Genomic DNA, 20,444 nt, shown 5'->3' with positions numbered 1-20,444 from the left:
ATGAATAACTGTTTTAAGAGGATGGGAACCAGACATTTACACAGTTGGGGGGGAATTAGCTTTTAATGTTTTTTCTTTTTTTGTTTTGTTTGGACAGAGAAGATGGAACCATTGTTTTTACTTAACTCACTCATCACCACATTTCACAAATAGTAAACTGCACAATTTTGCTCTTTTTGTCCTTTAGTTTGTCAATTCTCTGTTCTGCTGGTTCATTGACTTTGCTGCAGACTCTCAGAACCTCAAGTGAAACTCATAAATGTCTCATCTTTGGCACCATAGTTTGAATTATTTTCAACAGAGACCTTGTCCATATACAGAGTATATCAACGTTTTTGTTTCTCTATATTCAGTGGAATATGTAGTTGAATTTTTTTAAAACTGCAATTTGACAGATAATAATGTCAAAAATGTTGGTGAATATACATACATTGTATATTTTTGGATTTGAATCCAATTTTGAAAATAGATATTATATGATTTCATTAATTCATGTTATGGAGAAGATAAAGTATCAAACATATTTTAATTTAATTATCAGCTATAATCTTAAGTGGATACTCATGTTTTTCTGAGAATGTTATAAATCTTTGGATAAAATTATCCATTTGTGTACAAATAAATAGACCAAATTTTCCATAATCCGTAATGATTTTGCATATCTTAGATAAAAGCATGTTTTTTTAGTATACAACTTTTTCCTTCCCTGGGATAGTGGGATTTGAGTATATGGATGGTCTACCGTCTACGATAATCATGTGTAATCTCAATCATTTGCCACATTAAAACATTACAAAAATGGCTAATAATTCCCAAATCAAATAACAGCTCTAACTTGTGAAAGTATTCTTCCAATGATGAAACAGCATGAAATTAGTTGTTTCTTTTTTGTTTAATCTTCTCCATTTTTCCTAATCAACAACAGCAAAAAATGATAGAGATAACCCTTGTAACATGCATCACGAGGATTACAAAAACCGTAAAAGTATTTGTCATATTAGATTAAGCAAAACTTCTTACAGAGTTCAAAATCTAAATGAACAAAAAAAGAAACAAAACAAAACAAAATAACGCATTCGTAAAAATTAAATAAAAATACATATAAATAAGCCACATCTTCCTAATAAACAAAGAAAAATCCCCCAAAACTTCTTTTTCACAATTCTTTTTTTTCTTCTTGGGGTTTATTTTTTTTCTTCCAAGGAGAGGGCTTAATTATCTTTTTTTGATTTTTTGTTTTCACATCCATTTATAGTGTAATATTCCCTAATATTGTTTGTTTTGAATGGTTAGAAATGTGAGATACATCGACGATGACGAGCAGCAGCAGTTTTCTTCTGTTGCTTAGATTCTTCTTTCCACCTGTTAGCAATGTCATGAGCCACACTCATCGCATCCAACGATGCACCAAACAATCCTTTTCTCGTGAACCCTACCGCATACAATCCTGCCTCTCCTTTCCATCCGTTTGGAAACGGGTTTTTTGGTATCCCATCATCCGAGAAGAAGTCATTGTCCTGTTAACCAAACATCAAAAAATTAGTACACACATTTTTACTAACCAAACTGAGACTCAAAACCAAAAAAAAACTCGTACCACGATTGTTGTATCCTTTTCGATGAAAATACTAACGTAAATGTTTTTCAATATTTGCATTTATGATTGGTCACATTCGAAACACAATTTGAGTCGGGTTTTCACTAAACTCGGACCGGGTCGGGTGGGTATTTGTGTTTTTTCTTCCGACATCATTAAAATTTAAGCAAAATCTTTAGAAGAAAGAAACAATGAAAGAGATGTGTTCTATAATTATTTATTACCTTAAGCCATGAAGGAACGTTGCTTCTGTATCCAGTAGCTAGAATGACGGAATCAATCTCAAGAACACGGCCATCTATTAGCTCAACTTTTCCTCTTCCGAACTTTATGATCCCGGGGACGATTTTGATCTTTCCCGATCTTATTTTAGGCAATGCTCCGACGTCAAGAACCGGAGTTTTCCCTTCCTTGTTCTTTAGCTCTAACGGTCCAATTTTTGGCCTTTTTAGACCGTAATTATCGGTGTTCCCCAAAATTATCCTCGCTAGAAGGAGTAAGGTCTTGTCCGCGAGCCAAACCGGCATGTACTTCATCATCGTCACTCCCAACTCAAACGTTGATTTCCCAAATATCTCTCTTGGTAACACATGAACCTAATAATATCAAGGAAAGAAACAGAGTATTAGATGCTATGTTTTTTAAAAACAGAGTTATAGAAACAGAGGATGATGCTCTGTTTTTGGATGAAAAGACTAGAAGTTTTGGTACTTACAGAGCTACGAACGACCATCGACGGGTTTGCTCCGTGGTTGTAGAGATCGAGAGAGACTTCCATACCGGAGTTTCCACATCCCACGACCAAAACCTTTTTCCCTTGGTACCTTCCACCGGATTTATAGTCACCAGCATGGAGAACATCGCCGCCAAAGTTTTCTAGACCTTCGAAATCCGGCACAACTTTCTCAGCATTCTCTCCCGTAGCCACCACTATCCACCTGCAGATATACTCAAACTCGCAAGAACCGAGCTGCCCCATCTTCGATATGGTTTTAACCCGCCACAGCCCGAACGTCTCGTCGTATTTGGCGGACTGGACCGTTTCGTTAAACTTAGGGTTGATATCGAAGTTGGCTGCGTAGGCCTCAAGGTACTGAATAAACTGAAACTTGGTAGGGTACTCCGGGAACTCATCCGGGAAAGGATAGTTTGGTAACTGGCAGAACTGTTTAGGGAGATGGAGTTTGAGACGATCGTAGGTTCTGTTTTGCCATAAAGATGCAATGCAGTTAGCTCGCTCGAGGATGATGAACGGTACTCCTTCACGTTTCAAACCCGCAGCGACGGCTAGACCTGACGGGCCAGCTCCTACGATGACCGGACCGTTGACCCAGATGCAACGCCGGGAGAATATGTCGCCTTCGGGGATGAAGTTTTGGAACATACTCGAGATGTTGATAGACTTCTTGTTATTATTTCCATACATCTTCCACAGACTTTAGAGTTTGTTTGTCTTGTTCTGAGGAAAGAAAAACAGAAGAAGTTTTAAGAATTTGTAAAAAAAACTTAATCAGATATTGGAAGCTTTTTAGGACAAGAGGATGGAGATGTGAGTGTATGTGTGTGTTTTGTTGGATTGAAGAAGAAGATGTATAAATAGAGAAGAAGAATTAAAGCAAATTGGTCTTTGTAAAATTAGTAATTATATTATTCTTATTATATTTTAAACTTCTGAATGTTATTTATATCTCAAATGATAAGCTTGCAGCTAGCCCACCATGATTTATTTATTTGTATCTTTTCATATGTTCTACTTATTGGTATTAAACTAATCCTCGTCCAACAAATACAATAATTTAGTCGCAAGAAAAGTGGTTCAATATTTTTCATCTCCTTTTCTTTGCATGACAAATATCAGTTACGTATACTGGATGGAGAATTAACTCTTTTAATTAGTAAAAGAACTAAGTAACTAACCAAATGTTTTTAAATTTGCCGGATGTAAGACAATGGCTTCTAATAATTAACGAGATCAATGATATTTTTTTTTGGCTACAAGGATATACTAGATGTTGTTAAATGTGCCCAAAATGTTACATTTTTATTCAGCGCTCGCCGATATTACACAACCCCATTAAAATGGTTAGTATTTGTTAAGATCAGGATTTATGTTTGTCCAAAAAAAAAAAGGGTTAAGATCAGGATTCAAAGCGTTATTTATTGAGAGAAGAGACATGACTTTAGATACACACTTGAGAAGAGAAAGAAAGCACGATAATTAAATTTGATGTCAGGTTGCTGCCAACGTGGGAATCATTAAGGGTAAACAGAAGTGTTACACATATGTTGCTTATATGATCGATTACACTGAAGAGACATGACAACGCATTTTGCTACACGATCATGTATATACATAAACATGAAAGGTCCATTGGTACTTGGGAATTTCTATTTTGCTCCCCTTTTGGTTTTGTTTTGTAGAAATACCACAATTTCTACGTACGTCATGTGGTGCAGGCATAAATTTAGAACATACTATAATTTATGGAGAAAAATTTGTTAAGGCAAAGAGTTAATATGAATAACATACTCACAAAGGGGACTTTTTTTGTTTTTTTCCTAAAAAATGATTTTACAATTATAGTATTATTTTCTAGGCAATTAAAATGTTATATTAGATGAAGTAATAGGAGGCTAATTATAGTTACTAGTATTAATTTTCTATGACGACTAAATAATTTTAATTGGAAAGTATATATGGTTGTCGAATTTGAGGCAACGTGGTTAAACCTCCATCAGGTGTGGCTACACATCCCACAGACTTCCCCAATCCACAGACGAATTAACTATTTTCATAAATAAAGGAAATTGAAATGTAATCCCACCCTGAACATATATACATATGTACGTATAATAAATAAATAAAAGTATTAATGATTTGTGGGGTTTTGCTTGACGTATGGGTCAACAGATATCGCCACATCAAGATATCTTGTATCCATGAGAAAAGAAATAACTATTTATAAGAGATATAGTAAGAATAGTAACAACTTTTCTTAGAATTAATTACTAAATATTTACTCGATACGTACGTACGTAATTCTATTCTGAAGAACAACAAAACTAAAGAGCGTTTCAATAATTAGTGTTTCTTCGTCTACTAACTCACATGATCGATGACTTGCGTCTAGAGAGCCACGTACTAACAACTTGAGTTTCATAATTCTTCCCACTCGAATTTTGAGTATCGTTATTCAAAATTTTCAAGTTGTTGTCATAATAGTTTTCCATCCTAATGATAGTTAGTTAGGAGGATTAGGACTTAAAATATGACCGAGTGATCAGATGATTGAACGGTTTAATCCAAACTGCCAAAGAATTTGTATTTTGATACACATATTATAAAGGGAAACATATTGTACTTTCTATATAGATGTATATAATTTGAATACAGTATTATAAAATGAATAATACAAGCAGTTACACCAGTTTCTTATATAAGACCTTCATAGCAACATACATGCGAAAAGAATCTTAAGTTTTAAATAGATTTATACTTATAAATATTTGTATTTTTCTTCTGAGTGGTGATAAACTGTTATCAAGATTCAATGAACCTATCTATATTTATAGTATATAGTTTGGTTGTTAAGACATTCATTGGGATGTTGCATATTTCCAAATTACATGTACAAACTTATTGGAATAAGCAACATACATGAACGTTCGAACTTCGAACATATTGAACTGATATAGAAACGGATAAATAATTAACAACTTTTTCATCGAAAGACAGTAGTTTTAGTAACTAAAAACAGGATGTGATTGCTCAAAACTCCCATTTGCTCAAACTTCGGATTCTAATTTCTAATTAATGACTATTTAATGAGAAGTAAAATATTTTATTTCAATAAAACTACCGATGCTATTTGTCATCTATGAATTCATACCTCATATGCATATTGAAGAAATAAATTATATGTTGATATTATTCTAAACTTTACCCTTTTTAAAAGAAAAAGAATATGCACTTAAGTATGAGCGGAAAAAGGTGTAGAACAAAATGCACCAATCTAGAGGAGAACCAACATGCGCTTGCGTTGACAGAGAATTTTGCGTATTTAACTTTAATTTCCATACATAATCGGATAATATGAAACTCAATTGAATAGAAGTTCTCGAGGATATTCTGAAGTTCTTACCCTTTAGTTTCACCGACCATTTATGTAGAATATATCACAACTCGTTTACCAAAATATAATATCGTAATTCAAAACCGTAAAAGGAAACAAAATCGTTACTCAACATATTGAAAACCACATTTTATTATTTAAGTACTTAACCCAAAAAATCGCATACATATCCTTGTAAGTTGTTACTATCTCGTAATACTATGTATAATCGTATATAATCTACATGTTAGACTGATTCATGAAATCTAACGTACAAATATGTTTAATCGTATATAATCCACATGTTAGAATATCATGTTTTATGATTTGTACTTTGTAGTCCCTAATATGAATGGTAGAATACCTTTTGAGTTTAAAATTTCTTACTACTCATAATATATAGTCAAATCATTATTTATATGTACAGATGTACTCATCATGTAAGTTTCATCAAGTTAAATAAGTTCACATGTGGAATTGTGGATAATGGTAGTTGCTGAGCATTTCTTGGAATACACACTATCTTTTGGTTAATTTGATGCATAGATATAGGCATATAGAGAATCGAAATTGAAGGCGTGTTCCATTCTCGTTGATTGAGAGATCACAAAGTGAGAAGTGAAAACTAAAAAGACTTTGGGAATTGATTACATTTACCATATTCCAAGACTTGGGTAGTGGTGTAGTCTCATTTCCTAGAAACCTCGAGAGTTAACATTAATGCACCGATTACACATATTTAAGTATTCTTACGGTATGTTGGTTTAAATTAGTTATAATGTTCAGTGCACTGTTTTGATTTATGTGCATACATCATACGTGCTATTCGCCCATTTATGTTACTATGTATGGATTGTATATATACGTTGATAATACTACATGCATACCAATATCTTACTGTAGTGTCTATATTTCTTTTTTAATTTTTATTTTAGTACAGTTATATATTCTTTCTTTTTCTCTAGTTTTTTTTCTTTCTAAAAGTCCGTATCTAATTAGTAATTAATTAATAGAAAGATAAATTTTTCTCCAAGACAAAGTTGTTATTTTCATTATGATTGGAAATTTATTGGATTATAAAAATTTTAAATTCATTAACTAAATTTTCCAGTTCCAAATAAGCGGACAAAAAAATCTTCTCGAGGGAGAGAATATTGGATTTTGCTTTTATATTCTCGAAATAAAAATAATATTAAAGAGAAATAATATCTATGGCGAATACAATTGGGAAGGCATAGTTTGTGACTTTGTGTATATCATCACATGGAAACATGGGGAATGAAATAGTAAACTCTTTTTGTGCTAACTAATCAGAAAATTATCTTTAAAAAAAATAATCATTTGACTTTGTGATCTCTCATTTGACCATTAGCAAAACCAACCCATATTTGCTACCCATAAATGAAGACCATAAGTGGACTCAATAAAAAATAAACTGACATAACATAATCATCAAATATGCGACACTATCAGCCAAATTTTGGTCAAATCTTTTGGTGGGTATATATGTAATGCCAATCATTTCTAACATCTGAAAAATTATTTGGTATGATAAAAAGAATAATATTTATATTTTAGTTTACTGAATACCAACTCTTTTCGTCCAATAAGTGTAATTATTGCCAGAGAATCTCGCAAAGCAAAAAAAAAAATACATATTTTATCATATATTACGAGAGAAAGGGACAAATTATTGCTAAACTAGTAAAATGGAATTTCCGAAATACCTTTTTTTTGTTGCATATATTTATTAATTTATACTATATAAACTCATACTGTATTTTCTTTATTGACATTAACCAGATTCGATCGGTCTTAATCATGTGACTTCATTTAAACAAAAAAAATATTAGGGACCCAAAATCCCATGTTACAATTTTAAGTCTAGCATAAAAGCCTACCTAATTTTATGCCGCCTCAATTTTGTTTTTTGCTTTTTTTTTTTGTTATTGCCTGTAAATTTTTTTTATAGATGAATAGCATATCTTGAAAAATATACGAACAATTATTTTCTCCTAATTGTTTTATGTGGATTACTGCGTGTTTGACTAACGCATAGTAATATAATTGAAGCCATTTAGAAAGAAAAAAAACAAAACATGCGATGTTGATACTCAACACTAGGGGTCGGTGACTCGGTGCTAGCTATACTCGTATTACTTATCACATAAACTCATTTAAAAAATAAAAACCAAACTATATAGTATTTGTTTTCACTCAGAAATTTTCAGAAATGAGATGAGATTTGCAGTAAATCTAAAGGATATGATCAAACTCTCATTTCCATTTAATTTCCCGTTTGACTTCTAATAAACTTAACATGCCAAAAAAAACTCTCCAACTTTAACCCAACCATAGCGGATCAGTCTAGGGCAAGTACATTTTAACATTCTTAGTTATGTATCACACTATTCCAACAGTTATAACAAAGAAGACGTTAAGAGAGAATACAATGGATTACGAGAAGATTTTCGGAAGCACATCATAGGTTCTTGGAGGTGCGAAAGAACCGGCATAATTTTATCATGGAAGACATCATCAATGATTACACATGATAGAAATCTCAAAACAATACTATATGGATTATATGTAAAATATAATCTTGAGAAAGATATACCATAATTTTTTTTTTGTTGGGAAAAATCTGTGGCACAACATGGAATACTAAAATATAAATAGAGGGAAAAAAAAAGAAGAAGAAGAAGATAGAGATGCAACTAACTCCATAACTGTAATAACTGTAAGGGTATGGAAATATAATGAATGATTGGAGTCAAATGGTTCCCTTAAAAAAGAGTTTGAGATAGTGAAAGATGGGAAATCCATGTGATCTCACATGTTTTTTTTCTGATTTAATTTATACCATCATCAGCCTCAGGTGTCTTCTCGACCATTAGGGTGAACTATTTTTTACTGGTCAACCCCCTTATAACTATACGATCTGTATATTTTCTGATGATTTTTCTTGTCGATATTTTCTGATGATCTTATTCATACTTTGCTGTTACTCTTTTGGTTGGAATATTTAAATTGGTTTTAAACATATGTTACATATATGTTATTCATATTTGCTGATACTTATTCCTATTTACATTGGTTTTCCAGAACAGTTTTTAGTCCAAATCAATTCATCTAGATTTAATCTTCTAATATTTGTGATCTGTATTTTACAGTATTAATGTTCTGATATATATAGAAAAGGACTACTAATGTATGTATCAAGGGGAATAGTTTGGTTTGATTTTCAAGCGTCATGTATCGTGTCACACATAATAAGCGGCATGTGGTAGCTAACAAATCAATGTGATTAATAATTGTTAACAAAAGAAATAACAATATATGATAAATATATTGTACTTTTCTTAGTAATTTGGCTTTTGGGTTATTTTATGTAGTCACGAGTTTCTTTTTTAATTCCAAAATATGAATTACTAGTATATATATTCTTTCTTTATGAATCTTTTCCTATATTCGTATTCGAAAGAAGTGTATAATAGAGATCTGCTAAAAATTAGTCAACTCGACGAGTTGTATTAGAGAAAGAAGGAGAATGTTATTTTCATTATTATTTTGCACTAAATAAGCTGTAGCGCCGATTGAATTGATTATGGAGTGAATGATTTTTTTGTTTAACGAAAAAATGTTCTATATACTCATTATGAAAACAAAGAATATAAATTTCCCCCGTTTTTACAATATATTTTCGAAGTAATTTACTGGCTTACTTTTTTTTAATAATCAACGTACGAGAGTGAAGTTTTTCTCTATATTGTATTGGTATGACTATGATATGAGCAGAATTATTTTAAATTACTACCAACTAATAATACTATTTATATACAACATGGATGTTAGTAGCTAATTATAGCAAAGAGAAGTTGTTTGTTAAAACTTTAATTGCGATGGAATTAAATGCTTAGAAAAACGGGTAAAATTTAAGCCGTCTCCCAAGATTCTTGCAGATGTACATTGCATTTTCCCTCAAATTTTATCATCTTTCTTTTTCACCCCTTATTTATATGTCAAACCTATTTTAATACTAGTACTAATATGGCTCAATTATTGCTATTAATTATTATTATACGTTGTTCTTTTTGCTTCTGCAGTTGTCTGTAAAGTTTTTAAATAGGGTTTATGCGTGGTTGTCCATCGTCACGGTTTCTTTATTTAAAATTCTCCAGTATCATACTTTTGAAGTTTTACCCAAGAAGTTGACATAACTAACAAAAAGAAAGAAAATATCTATGTTCATGTATCAATCTCATGTTGTATATGCGTAAATTTTGACCAAAGACAAACCGGTTTGTTACCAACCAAGCCTTGTTCGTAACCATTCTGGTTTTTGTTGACCGAGTGACGTGGCAATTCGAATCCCGATCTGGGCCGTCGTATATAAATCAAAATTTGTATTACACTGTTAAAATAGGGTTTCTTGTCTCACAAGTAAGGAGCCTGAAAAAATCAAAAGAATAGAGCGAGGCGTACGAAAAGAAAGCTATGGAGATCTCTACAAACGCAAAGCCAAAACCGATATTATACTACCAAGGCTGAATAAACAGTTTCTCAATCCTTAAGAAAGTGGAAGTTGGGGTTATCAGCGAGCTCAGAAGCTGATTTTGCATTCGCAAAGTCCCTTTCTTGCATGCAGCTCGAGATCTCATCGGTTTCAAAAGGGATGCTGTTGTGTTCACACAAACGGTGGAATTACTTATGAGCGTATATAAGCTCAAGATGTCTGAATAATTTTTGTAAATGATTTTAGTCAGTACCTGGAATCGTCGTCTAGCAAGAAGGAACGGCTATCTTCATCTTCATTTGTCGTTTGAAGTTTTAAGTTGGAAATCACCTGAAACCGAAATAGAATATTTTAATAGAGAGTGTCTTTATTTTCTTTTTGGTTTGTCAGAGCTCAGAGCAATGTTACCTCTTGTGATAGGTTATGATCGCCGTTGTCTTTGTCCTTGCGGAGAGTACATATTCTATACAATTGCTCAGTACTAAGAACCTGACAAACGGAGACATATTGGAAGAAGGTTAATTAAGCCTAATAGAGATAACAGAAGGCTACAACGGATTTAGGTTCTAGACTAAAGTCCTCCATGCATTCCTCAGTCTAAATAGATACATATCTTTGCACAGTTTGATTCTGAAACCTGTCATTTGTGATGTCTAGTTGTTCTGCTACTCTTTAATGGAATTGTGACATCAGAGAAGCAGAGACTTACCGAGCAAAGGTTGGTTGTAAGATCATCGTATGTAATTGTGGACTTCAGTTCTGTAATCTGAAAGAAAAAGCACATGAACATTCAGGAACGAGAAAAGAAGAGGGAGAGTCGTACACTGTCAAGAAAAGAAATAAACCAGGAGCAAGACGGCTTGTCTTGTGTGTTTCATTTCATCCCAAGAAGATCCTACGAACTGCATTCAAGAGTAGCAAGTGAAATCATGCCCTAAAAATGTTTGGTTACTACAACTTTTTTCAGGCAACTTTATACCTCTTCAGTCGCTTGGCTGCACCATGACTCTAGTTCATCTAATCCTGCCTTCACTTCTTTGCCCATGTTGACTGTGCAGTATTCTCGTTCAAGGAGAAGACTGCATGGTTCAGATAATATCTCTAGTTTAATACGTCGACTGTAAGTTGCTTTATCCAAGTGAAAGGTGATGAAGGGATAGAAACAATGACCTGTTGAAGAGTTGAACATTGATGTATTGGAAAGTTTGGCTGAAGATCTTCTGAACGAAAAACAGAGGAACCTGAAAGAGAACCTTTTTTGTAGGCAAATTAAGCAGTTATATGAAGCTTACATATACAAATATTCTTACGTAGTTTTTCTTCCATGTGAAGAGATTGTAGTTCAAAAACCCAATAATGCTTTGCCAAGAGCTTGCTGGTGAATTCTCTACAGACGACTTCACTGCTTGCCCCTCTATAGATGGTGATATCTCATCAGATAACTTTTTTGGTGACTTATCTCCCACTGACATCTTTGGTGAATTCTCTACAGATGACTTCTTTGGTGAATTCTCTTCAGATGACTTCTTCGGCGAATTTTCCTCAGATGACTTAGTGGGTGAATTCTCTTCAGATGACTTCTTTGGTGAATCCTCTTCAGATGACTTCTTTGGTGAATTCTCTTCAGATGACTTAGCAGGGAGATGCTCTTCAGATGGCTTAGTCGGTGAATGCTCTTCAGATGACTTTGATGGTGAATTCACAACAGAGGATTTAGATGATGAATCCTTCAGACTCTGAATCATGAGAAGAGAGTCATTTATATTTATATGAAACAATCCTATCTTCGAAGCTAATAGATTCTCAAACTATTAGTTTATTGGTCTGGTGACCAAAGGTATACCTGGATGCAGGAAGAAAGCAGTGAAGTTACTTCTCTCTTAACATTCTCTCGGATTATTCCATACATTGTTTCAACATAGGCCGTAAGCTGCTGTTTGAAAAGTAAAGCAGGATATCTAGCATCTACTTGCTGCACCACATCGGTTGCAAGATTCGGGGAAGAGCTTGAACGAAAACCCTAAAACAGTCACATTTGTAGTAACTTACATAAATTTTGCGCGATATGGAGGATTCAGGAATAATGATAAGAGTTCAGAGCTTGATAAGTCAAGCTACATGGACATCAAGAAAATAATTTCGTTTCCGTTTCCTTGTTACCTGTGTCATCCTTCCAAAAAATGAAGTTGGATGAGGAGGTTTTGTTGGACTTGAGCCAGTTGAGCTCTGTCTTATGCTTCTTTGAAGCAAGAATAAGAGTGTTGATGTGTTTGTTAGCCAATAAGCCAAATGATTGTCGTCCTCCTGATTCTGCATAAATAAGCGGAGGATTTTGTTAAGTTCTATCTAATACAATACAAGTCAGAGCATTTTTTTTTTGTCATCTTATCTGAGCCATGGATATGCATGCTTGTCAAGCCGCATATCCAATGGTCTCTGACTAATGACCGTAAGTAATACAAAACAAGTAAACTTCCTAACTTCTCAGGTTACCTCTATTGCAGAACCAAAAATAGGAACAATTCGATCAAAGATACTTGTTTTTTCTGCTTCAAACATCTTCCAGTGTATAAGACATTTATATATTGTAAGAGCTGCAACAGGCTTTCCATGACTAAAACCAACGTTTTTGGATACACATTTGAGAAGAACATCAACAAATTCCTGCAGCATAGAAATATGACAACCAATAAACCAGTGAAAAGAAGTATGAAACTATTAATTAGGGTAATGTTTTCGTTAGGCACATACATGGGGTTGTCGTTCAATTCGAGATCGTCTAAAAGATTCTGTCCCAAAATTTTTTGACGGTATAGGAGCAATTGGTTCCTGTAAGAATGCAAACAATATCCATCAAAGAAATTCTGTTTATAAAGAAGTGAACGTGCAAGATGTAAGTCTATCACAGATCAGTTTATCTAGTTCATCACTTACATTATGTCCATTCTCCACAGGCTGAAAGACGTAAAGGAAATAAGTCAAATCTTTTCTTCAAAAAGGTTTACACGGAAGTATGAGAAATTGTAAATTTACCGGTGGTCCTGTAAATGACACCTGGGGAGACATTTTCCGGGAAGCAGGATTAACCAGCGCTTGCTGCCGGCGAATTTGTTCTTCTGATTCCATGTCAGATACCTTTTCCTCAAGCCTAATTAAGAGAACAATAATCAAGTAACTACTTCATATGTACTAACTAAAAGATATAAAAATTAAAATTTTGGAGAAGAAAGGACGTCAAACCTTTGCATTGATGTCTTCAACTCAATTAGCTTTGTCTCTGAGTCTAAAACTTGTTTCAGCCTCTCTTCACAAAGTCTACTTGCTTCTTCGTACTTCTTTTCTGTTTCATCTATTTTCTTTTCCAAGGAACGTACCAGATCCTGATGAAAAATTATCAGAATCAAGTTAGCGATGGAGACAAAATCCACATAGTTAACAGAGAAATGCTTTATCTATGGTCTAATTCAGGTCTTTGTTTTCATCAGCAAGTTTTTTTACCCTCTCATCATCAATTGAAGCATCCTCTGTCAAACTCTCCTTTGTAGAATTGTTCCCTCTTTCATTGACTTTCTTCTCTAATGAACCTACAAGTGCCTAAGAAGTGGTTCCATTCATCAGTTCAATGGGACTAATAAACTGAAAACACTTAGTTGATCAATTTGGTTTTCTTTGGTCGTCCTACGTCTGTAGAAAGATTACCTTGAGCCGCTCATTCTCAGCTGCAAGATTGCTCACTGTCTCGTAATCAGATGAGACATTCTCCTTCAACTGCTCTGTGATATTTGAGCTTGTTTCGTCATGTTTTCTGTCTAATGCATCGATTTTCTCCTCCAAGGAACTTACCAACGCCTAAGAATATGTTATGCTTGATCAGATATATATTATCCAGAGGAAAACTCGAAAGTATGAACCTCAAATTGTGTATCAAAATCAGTATCTAGAAAAATCCTACCTTCAGCTGTTGATTTTCAGCTTCAAGTGTGATGATCGAGGACTGATCAATTACAGGAACTTCTTCTTTTATCCGCTCTTCACTTAGCTTACTTATTTCTTCATATTTTCTCTCGGATTCATCAATTTTATTATGCAGCGAACTCACCGACTCCTTTTATGGAAAGAGGATAAGACAAACAACGACGAAGATACACGTAAAATCATAAACATGATGTTTAAACATAGACACTGCTTACCGAGGAGTAAAAAATTCAGACAGAGTTTTATGACTAACCTTAAGCTGTTCATTCTCAGCAGCAAGCTCGTTACTCATCTCAAGTCCCTTAGAGAGTTCTTCAATCTCAAGTTGCATGTCTTGCAAAGCGGACTGCAAGTCTGAGATCTCCATACTTTTGGTTTCTTGAGTTTCCTTGAGCTGAAGTTTTATATCTGTTAAAGCGGACTGCAATGCTTCGATTTCTTGAGATTTGGCTTCCTCGATCTTCATCTGCACAAGTACACTGATCAGATGCCTCATACAGAACCAACAAAATGATCCAATTTTACAATGAACAATTCTTCAAAAAATCAAAGATTTTGCGTCACAGGTACTGTGTCCAGCATAATATCATTGATGAAATGATGTGTACCCTCATCTGTTTCTCAAGCTCCAAGTTTGAAGTGAGTTCTTCCACTTGATTTTCCAGCTTAGTCTTAGCATCCTGAAGTGCTCCTGTTTCTTTAGCAGCCTGAAGAAGTAAATAATAAGAAAATCTCTGCTTATATATTATCTACTGAATTGGTAATAAAAAATTGACACTAGAGAGAACAGATTTATACATTCTCCACAGAAGACCTTATAAGAAAAGAAGTTAAGATTACCATTTTTAGATTTCGCAATTCTCGGCGTGCAACTTTCACTCTCCAGCTGCACTGAGTAGTAATAGCTGCTTTCTTCGTTCTCACATAATGCTGATGACACAAACATCTTCTGATTTGACTCTGTGTAACCAGTAGGTTGCATGTCATCAATATTCAAACAAGTAGATGTATGTGATAGGTATAAAATAGGCTAAAGGAGAAACAATTTCATCAATAGGTGAGCTGAAACTTGCTTGAATAATGATTGTCGCTCTTCTCTTCTTCCTAAACTGAAGTTCAACACGGGAAGCTTTTGCTCGCATCCCTGTCTGAACTAAACAAGCAGACGTGCACAGGCTTTTATAGGCATTCTGGCAAATATAAGTCCGTGCCTGCTTTTGTATCCTCAGAGAAGCAGCTTCTCTTCGCATGGTCTCAAACCAAACACGTGCGACTTGTCCTAAATTTAGTTTGGGGAGGGAATAAGAAAGCCTGATAACATTTTTCGAAGCCAACAAATGCATACAACATATATTACCTCTACATAAGGCTTGAATTTCTGTTGAAACGGTCTGCAACAACAGAAACTTCTTGCGAGATTGATAAGTAAGGACTTTTCTCTGTATAACCCGTGCTGAATGACCAAGAACTTCAGCTCGGTGAGCATCCAGTTCTGCCATTTGACCTGCCCTAAGAAACATCTTTGTCTTCCCAATCTATGATGCAAGAAAATTATTAGTGAGGATTACATATCGAGTGATATATAAGCCGACACATAAAGCTAGAATGCATCCAGTCCCCTTATCTTGTGTTTTAGTAATCGCAAAACAAGCTACACACTATAAAGCTGAGGTGAGATTATGAAACTGCACCTGAAAACCTTTGAGGTCCACTTTTGCTAGTAGCTTTTTGCAAGCGTCAATTTCATCATAGCTTTTAACATAAATCCAGAACCAAAAAGTTGTTAAGTGATGCTAATACCAAGTCTCTTATAAAAATAAACTACGAGAATATGATAAAATGTAAGACTAATTACAGGAATTAAGTATTGGTTAAGCTACCTGCTCTTTGTAGTCTCTGGATATAAAATTTTGAACCGGGTCAAAAACTCGTTGAAAGGCTTTCTAGTAGGATATCCAGCGCAACTAATCCTAATGGCTTCCATGACTCCCTGAGATCAGATACAGGAAGTTCCACACATCATAAGAAAGCTTAATAATTTGATACAGTTGCAAAATTCAAAGGTTCTCTGAAACATTAAAAGCTTACCCCACACCTAAGTTGATGCAAAATATTAATGTTCTCAAATATTTCTGGCTTAAGAAGGTTATTTGGTTTAACACATCGTATGTAGTGTGGCTCCGTGGTGCTCAAACTCTCGAGCAAAGATTGCAGTTGTTGCTGTATTTTAGTACGTGGTGAGAACCAAAGTACAGATTATAAGCAGAATCGAGTGTAACTTAACATTAGTTCAGACCTTAAACTGAGAACCTATTGATGAGAACTTTGATGTTTTGGAGGATTCCTCAGGCAATGGTGGAAACAACGATGATACAAAAGTACAGTCTGAAGAGCTCAGGAGAGCTTGATGTTCTCCAACAACATAATCTTTGTTCTTGTCCAAAAACAGTTCTGTCTGATAAGTGACCTGGAATGAAACAAGAATACAGTCATTGGACCAAGATAATTTACATCAAGACAAGCATTACAGCAAGCAGTTCGGGTTGTGATGATCACTAACATCACCAGCATAGTGGCAAATTGTAAAGTCTGTTTGAGCCAATTTTGGCTTCCCAAAACGTTTGTGGTCTTTAAAAGTCTGGTACAACTTTTGAGAGAATGTATCATGTGTTGATCTTGGAAACATGCTGTAGAGGCAAGCAGAATCCCAATTATTTTTTATGAAGACAAAAGAGAGAAGCAAGGAACAAACATGACCTTTTAACATTACCAAGCCTCGTCTAGAAGGGCAATGATACCACCAGGTTTCTGACATGAGAAAACCACACACCAGATACTCAAACCCAATATATTAACACTAGGAATGATGAACATAAGTTCCAACATTGTAAATTGTGTGCTCCTAACCTTTTCAATAAGATCAAGGACATCCTGATTATCAATAAACTCTATGTAACTCCAGTCAATCTCTTCTTTAGTATATTCTTCTTGCTCCATCTTGAACACATGCTGTAGAGAAGAGGAAGGTATGTATAAATATTTGGTCAGCCGAGAAACAGATCAATCTAGGGTAAGTCTCAAACCTGGTTGAAATGTTGTTGCAGCTTCTCGTTTGTCAAATTTATACAAAACTGTTCGAAACTGCAAATTGTTCGTGAAAATGAGAAGACTATGTTGGAATTAACAAAATATTTATAATCAAACAGGCAAACCACAGAACTGCAAGGAACAGTCAATAGCCAGAATAACTATATTGTTCCAAATCACAAGAAAGCTCTTAGCTAAGCAACTGAAATATAACAAACCATCAGCTCTAAAACAGAGAGCATACATGTAGAAAGCAATGTAAGAATTCAATTATCAGTTCCAGAGATTTAACATGTCAGTGAAAACAAAAGCATACCGGTTAAGCACCTGTTTGTCTTGAAACTCTCGAATCCATAAATATCCAGAACACCTATAATATGTTTTGAACTTGGATCTTGGCCGATGGAATTATTGATCTTGGTCACGAGCCTGTACGAATTAAAATTAAAATCTCTTACATAGAAACCCCAAGAATATAATAAATCCTTAAAGAAACGTTCAGTTATAGTAAACCTACCAATCGAACAATTTAGAATAGACAATCTTGGCTAGTGCATCTCTTCCTAGAGCTGCACTATCAGGATCAAGCGACTTTGTAATACTTTCATCACGAGTCACCATGACCCTTTTGCACAAGGAATCTTCTAAAGCTTTCTCATCACACCTGCAACAAAGAGAAAGTCGAGGCTCTAATTCTGGCTGACCATAAAACAGTTAATCTGAGAGAAGACAGAGTAAAGAAGCATTTACATGAAAAGTTCTGCTGCCACTTTTAGATGGAACCGTGATTTCTCGTCCTTCGGTTCTGAAGCTTCTGATTCTTCACCCTTTGCAAACTCGATGTTCCCTAGATGAAGGATTGCAGCCACTACTCGGAAGATTGCATCCTATGGTAGTAGAATGTAAGAAGAGTTGTTCCCATGACTCGGCATGTAAAGTGACTAAAATAAAGTACCTGATCTTCCGAATTGATCCCAACAACGTCCATAGCTTTCCTTGAAGCTATGTATTCCTTGGAGTCATCAAGCCCATCCAATGCATAACAATTAGACTGATTTAGATAGCGAAATGTGCTTGGTTTTCCTAACTTGTACCTCTCAGTTTCCTGAAACCTCATGAAAAACACTGTTTAGTCAACACGAATCTCATGTAAGGTCCAGCATGGGACATATAGGATCTCCAAGATTTCGAGCTAACACCGCCTTAGTAGATATCAGGGCTTACCTGTTCTGGTGCAGCGCAAAGCATGTAAAAGCAATGATAGTTTCTTTCAGGGTCAGAGACTTGACAAACCCGCGACCTCTCTAGCAAATATGTCCTAATAGCAGCTCCCGAGATCCTTCCCCTATGATCAAACTGAATCTCCACAAATTTACCAAAACGACTGCAAAAAGGAATTTGTGTAAGTAGATGTACACAAAATGGAAAAATCAACAAATGTGAGACGCCCTCTCCTCCACCTTGAATTATTGTTTCTAACGGTTTTAGCATTGCCAAACGCTTCCAAAACTGGATTGGACTGCAAAACAGGAACGTCAGTCAGAGGAAAGTATGACCAGATATTACTGAAGGAAACTCACTTAGTCTATCTTTTGCAAGATTGTAGCCTTGTATTTAAGGAAATTCATTACCTCTAAAACTTGCTGCTCCACGGATCGTCCTTCACTCTCAGCTCTTCCGCCCATGTATGCAAGATATCGCATGAGCATCTTCGTGCTCTCTGTCTTGCCAGCACCGCTTTCCCCACTCACCAAGATAGCCTGACTCACTCCCTCGTTGATCATTTTCCTAAATGTTATATTAATGGTGATTGTAAGGCCCAAAAACAATGAAAAGTGCAACCATCCATAGTAACACAACAGAAGAGTTACCTGTACGCAGAATCTGCAACCGCAAAAGGATGTGGACTCAACTCACCAAATGTTGTACCCTTATACTGTTTCATTGTATCACTTCCATAAAGGTGGGGCAATCTCTTAAAAGGATTCACAGCTATCAATATATTTCCTGTGTACGTCTGGATTCATCATGAAATATATTAGCTTGCAGAAACTGTGTGTAGACATGTTTAGATCACGTGATGGTGAATGTAAAACATCAAAATTTCCTTGAAAGCAAAAACTGGTATAGATAGCAGGGTGGAGCTTACATATATTTCATTAGCATTATATCGGCACTTAAGATTGAGAAGAACTCCTGGTTCATGCAAATATGCAAGCTTTGTCATGTCGTCTACCCCAAGTTCAGGGAACTCGGGGTCCTTGGGGTAGACAGCATTTACCTTTGCCACAACCTAAGAAACAAATGCATCAGAAATGTGCCTTTTTCTCACTTTCAGGGGGGGAGCATTATCTAACAAGTTATATACTAATTTTTACCGTCTTTCCCGAGCAGTTAACAGTGATATCATCAGCGTTAACTTCTTCAACTTCCCCATCAATCCAGGCATCATCTGAATCCTCCACCCAGACATGAGACCCTACAGTTACTTTGGCTGAAGCAGCCTGCGCATTAACCACATCATAAACTACACAAATCGAAACAGGTACTCCGAGAATATGAAAATCGAATTGAACAACAAAGAGCGAATGAATTTCTCAAACAAACAAAAAAAAAATCTTTCTCTCTTCAAAATTTCATTATTATTAAATCAAAATTTAAAATCAAACGACATTAAAATCGACATCACACAACAGAGAGAGAGAGAGAGAGAGAGAGAGAGAGAGAGGGACCACCAAAAAGGAGTGATTTTTATTGAAGAAACAGCAATGCGATTTAAAGAATAGAAAGCTCGTACCATAATTTACGACGGAATCTGGTCAGAAAACAATCTCGGCATCAACAAAACCCAACCCAACAGGAGGAGAAACATCAAACACAGAAAACTTTGAAATCCCAATTAACTAACAACATGGATCCATAACGAAATTGACAACGAACATTCCTCTTTCCCTCCCAACATAGAGGTTGTCTCATCAGCAGAACATAATCTGGGAAAATAGACTCATTCTTCTCTCTCTCTCTCTCCGTGTTTATTTCTTCTTTTCGTCTTCCCTCCCACCCCACCCACGGACGTTGGGAATCCAACGGAGAAGAAGAATCATGAAACATATTTCTCATTCCGAAATTACCCTCCTCATTAAACCGATCCGGTTTA

The 20,444-nt window shown here is 35.1% G+C and overlaps 2 protein-coding genes across 2 annotated transcripts; both read right to left on the bottom strand.

The window, feature by feature from the left end:
* Positions 1-968: 968 nt before the first annotated feature.
* LOC104738984 (putative indole-3-pyruvate monooxygenase YUCCA3) lies at positions 969-3,330 on the bottom strand. The gene is made up of 3 exons (XM_010459213.2): positions 2,313-3,330; positions 1,822-2,193; positions 969-1,517 (listed from the first exon to the last, which is right to left on the bottom strand). The coding sequence occupies exons 1-3, from the start codon at positions 3,021-3,023 to the stop codon at positions 1,290-1,292; spliced, it is 1,311 nt and encodes a 436-aa protein (XP_010457515.1). The 5' UTR covers positions 3,024-3,330; the 3' UTR covers positions 969-1,289.
* Positions 3,331-10,072: 6,742 nt separating this feature from the next.
* Positions 10,073-20,398, bottom strand: LOC104738983 (myosin-7). The gene is made up of 42 exons (XM_010459212.2): positions 20,085-20,398; positions 19,666-19,791; positions 19,437-19,580; positions 19,159-19,304; positions 18,919-19,075; positions 18,748-18,806; positions 18,512-18,671; positions 18,243-18,392; positions 18,038-18,174; positions 17,805-17,951; positions 17,615-17,716; positions 17,284-17,341; positions 17,108-17,209; positions 16,971-17,008; positions 16,761-16,887; positions 16,497-16,667; positions 16,289-16,420; positions 16,081-16,190; positions 15,892-15,952; positions 15,558-15,735; positions 15,274-15,479; positions 15,041-15,160; positions 14,809-14,907; positions 14,454-14,666; positions 14,178-14,330; positions 13,925-14,074; positions 13,724-13,819; positions 13,466-13,605; positions 13,259-13,373; positions 13,160-13,180; positions 12,977-13,054; positions 12,719-12,889; positions 12,386-12,535; positions 12,069-12,245; positions 11,536-11,961; positions 11,396-11,466; positions 11,205-11,304; positions 11,071-11,127; positions 10,935-10,991; positions 10,634-10,714; positions 10,479-10,555; positions 10,073-10,387 (listed from the first exon to the last, which is right to left on the bottom strand). Exons 1-42 carry the CDS (start codon positions 20,085-20,087, stop codon positions 10,273-10,275), a joined length of 5,181 nt encoding a protein of 1,726 aa, XP_010457514.2. The 5' UTR covers positions 20,088-20,398; the 3' UTR covers positions 10,073-10,272.
* Positions 20,399-20,444: the final 46 nt, after the last annotated feature.

The sequence above is a fragment of the Camelina sativa genome, chromosome 14, assembly GCF_030686135.1.
Source record: "Camelina sativa cultivar CO46 ecotype springtype chromosome 14, ASM3068613v1".
In the NCBI taxonomy this organism is placed as follows: Eukaryota; Viridiplantae; Streptophyta; class Magnoliopsida; order Brassicales; family Brassicaceae; genus Camelina; species Camelina sativa.
This window is presented reverse-complemented; position numbering and strand designations above follow the sequence as displayed.

Coding starts and splice junctions, on each gene's coding strand:
- LOC104738984 (XM_010459213.2), bottom strand. CDS start 3,023: ATGTATGGAAATAATAACAAGAAGTCTATCAACATCTCGAGTATGTTC. Junction 2,194..2,312: donor CGATGGTCGTTCGTAGCTCT/GTAAGTACCAAA, acceptor TGATATTATTAG/GTTCATGTGTTACCAAGAGA. Junction 1,518..1,821: donor ACGTTCCTTCATGGCTTAAG/GTAATAAATAAT, acceptor TTTGGTTAACAG/GACAATGACTTCTTCTCGGA.
- LOC104738983 (XM_010459212.2), bottom strand. Junction 19,581..19,665: donor TTAACTGCTCGGGAAAGACG/GTAAAAATTAGT, acceptor TTTGTTTCTTAG/GTTGTGGCAAAGGTAAATGC. Junction 11,962..12,068: donor TGCTTTCTTCCTGCATCCAG/GTATACCTTTGG, acceptor CTCATGATTCAG/AGTCTGAAGGATTCATCATC.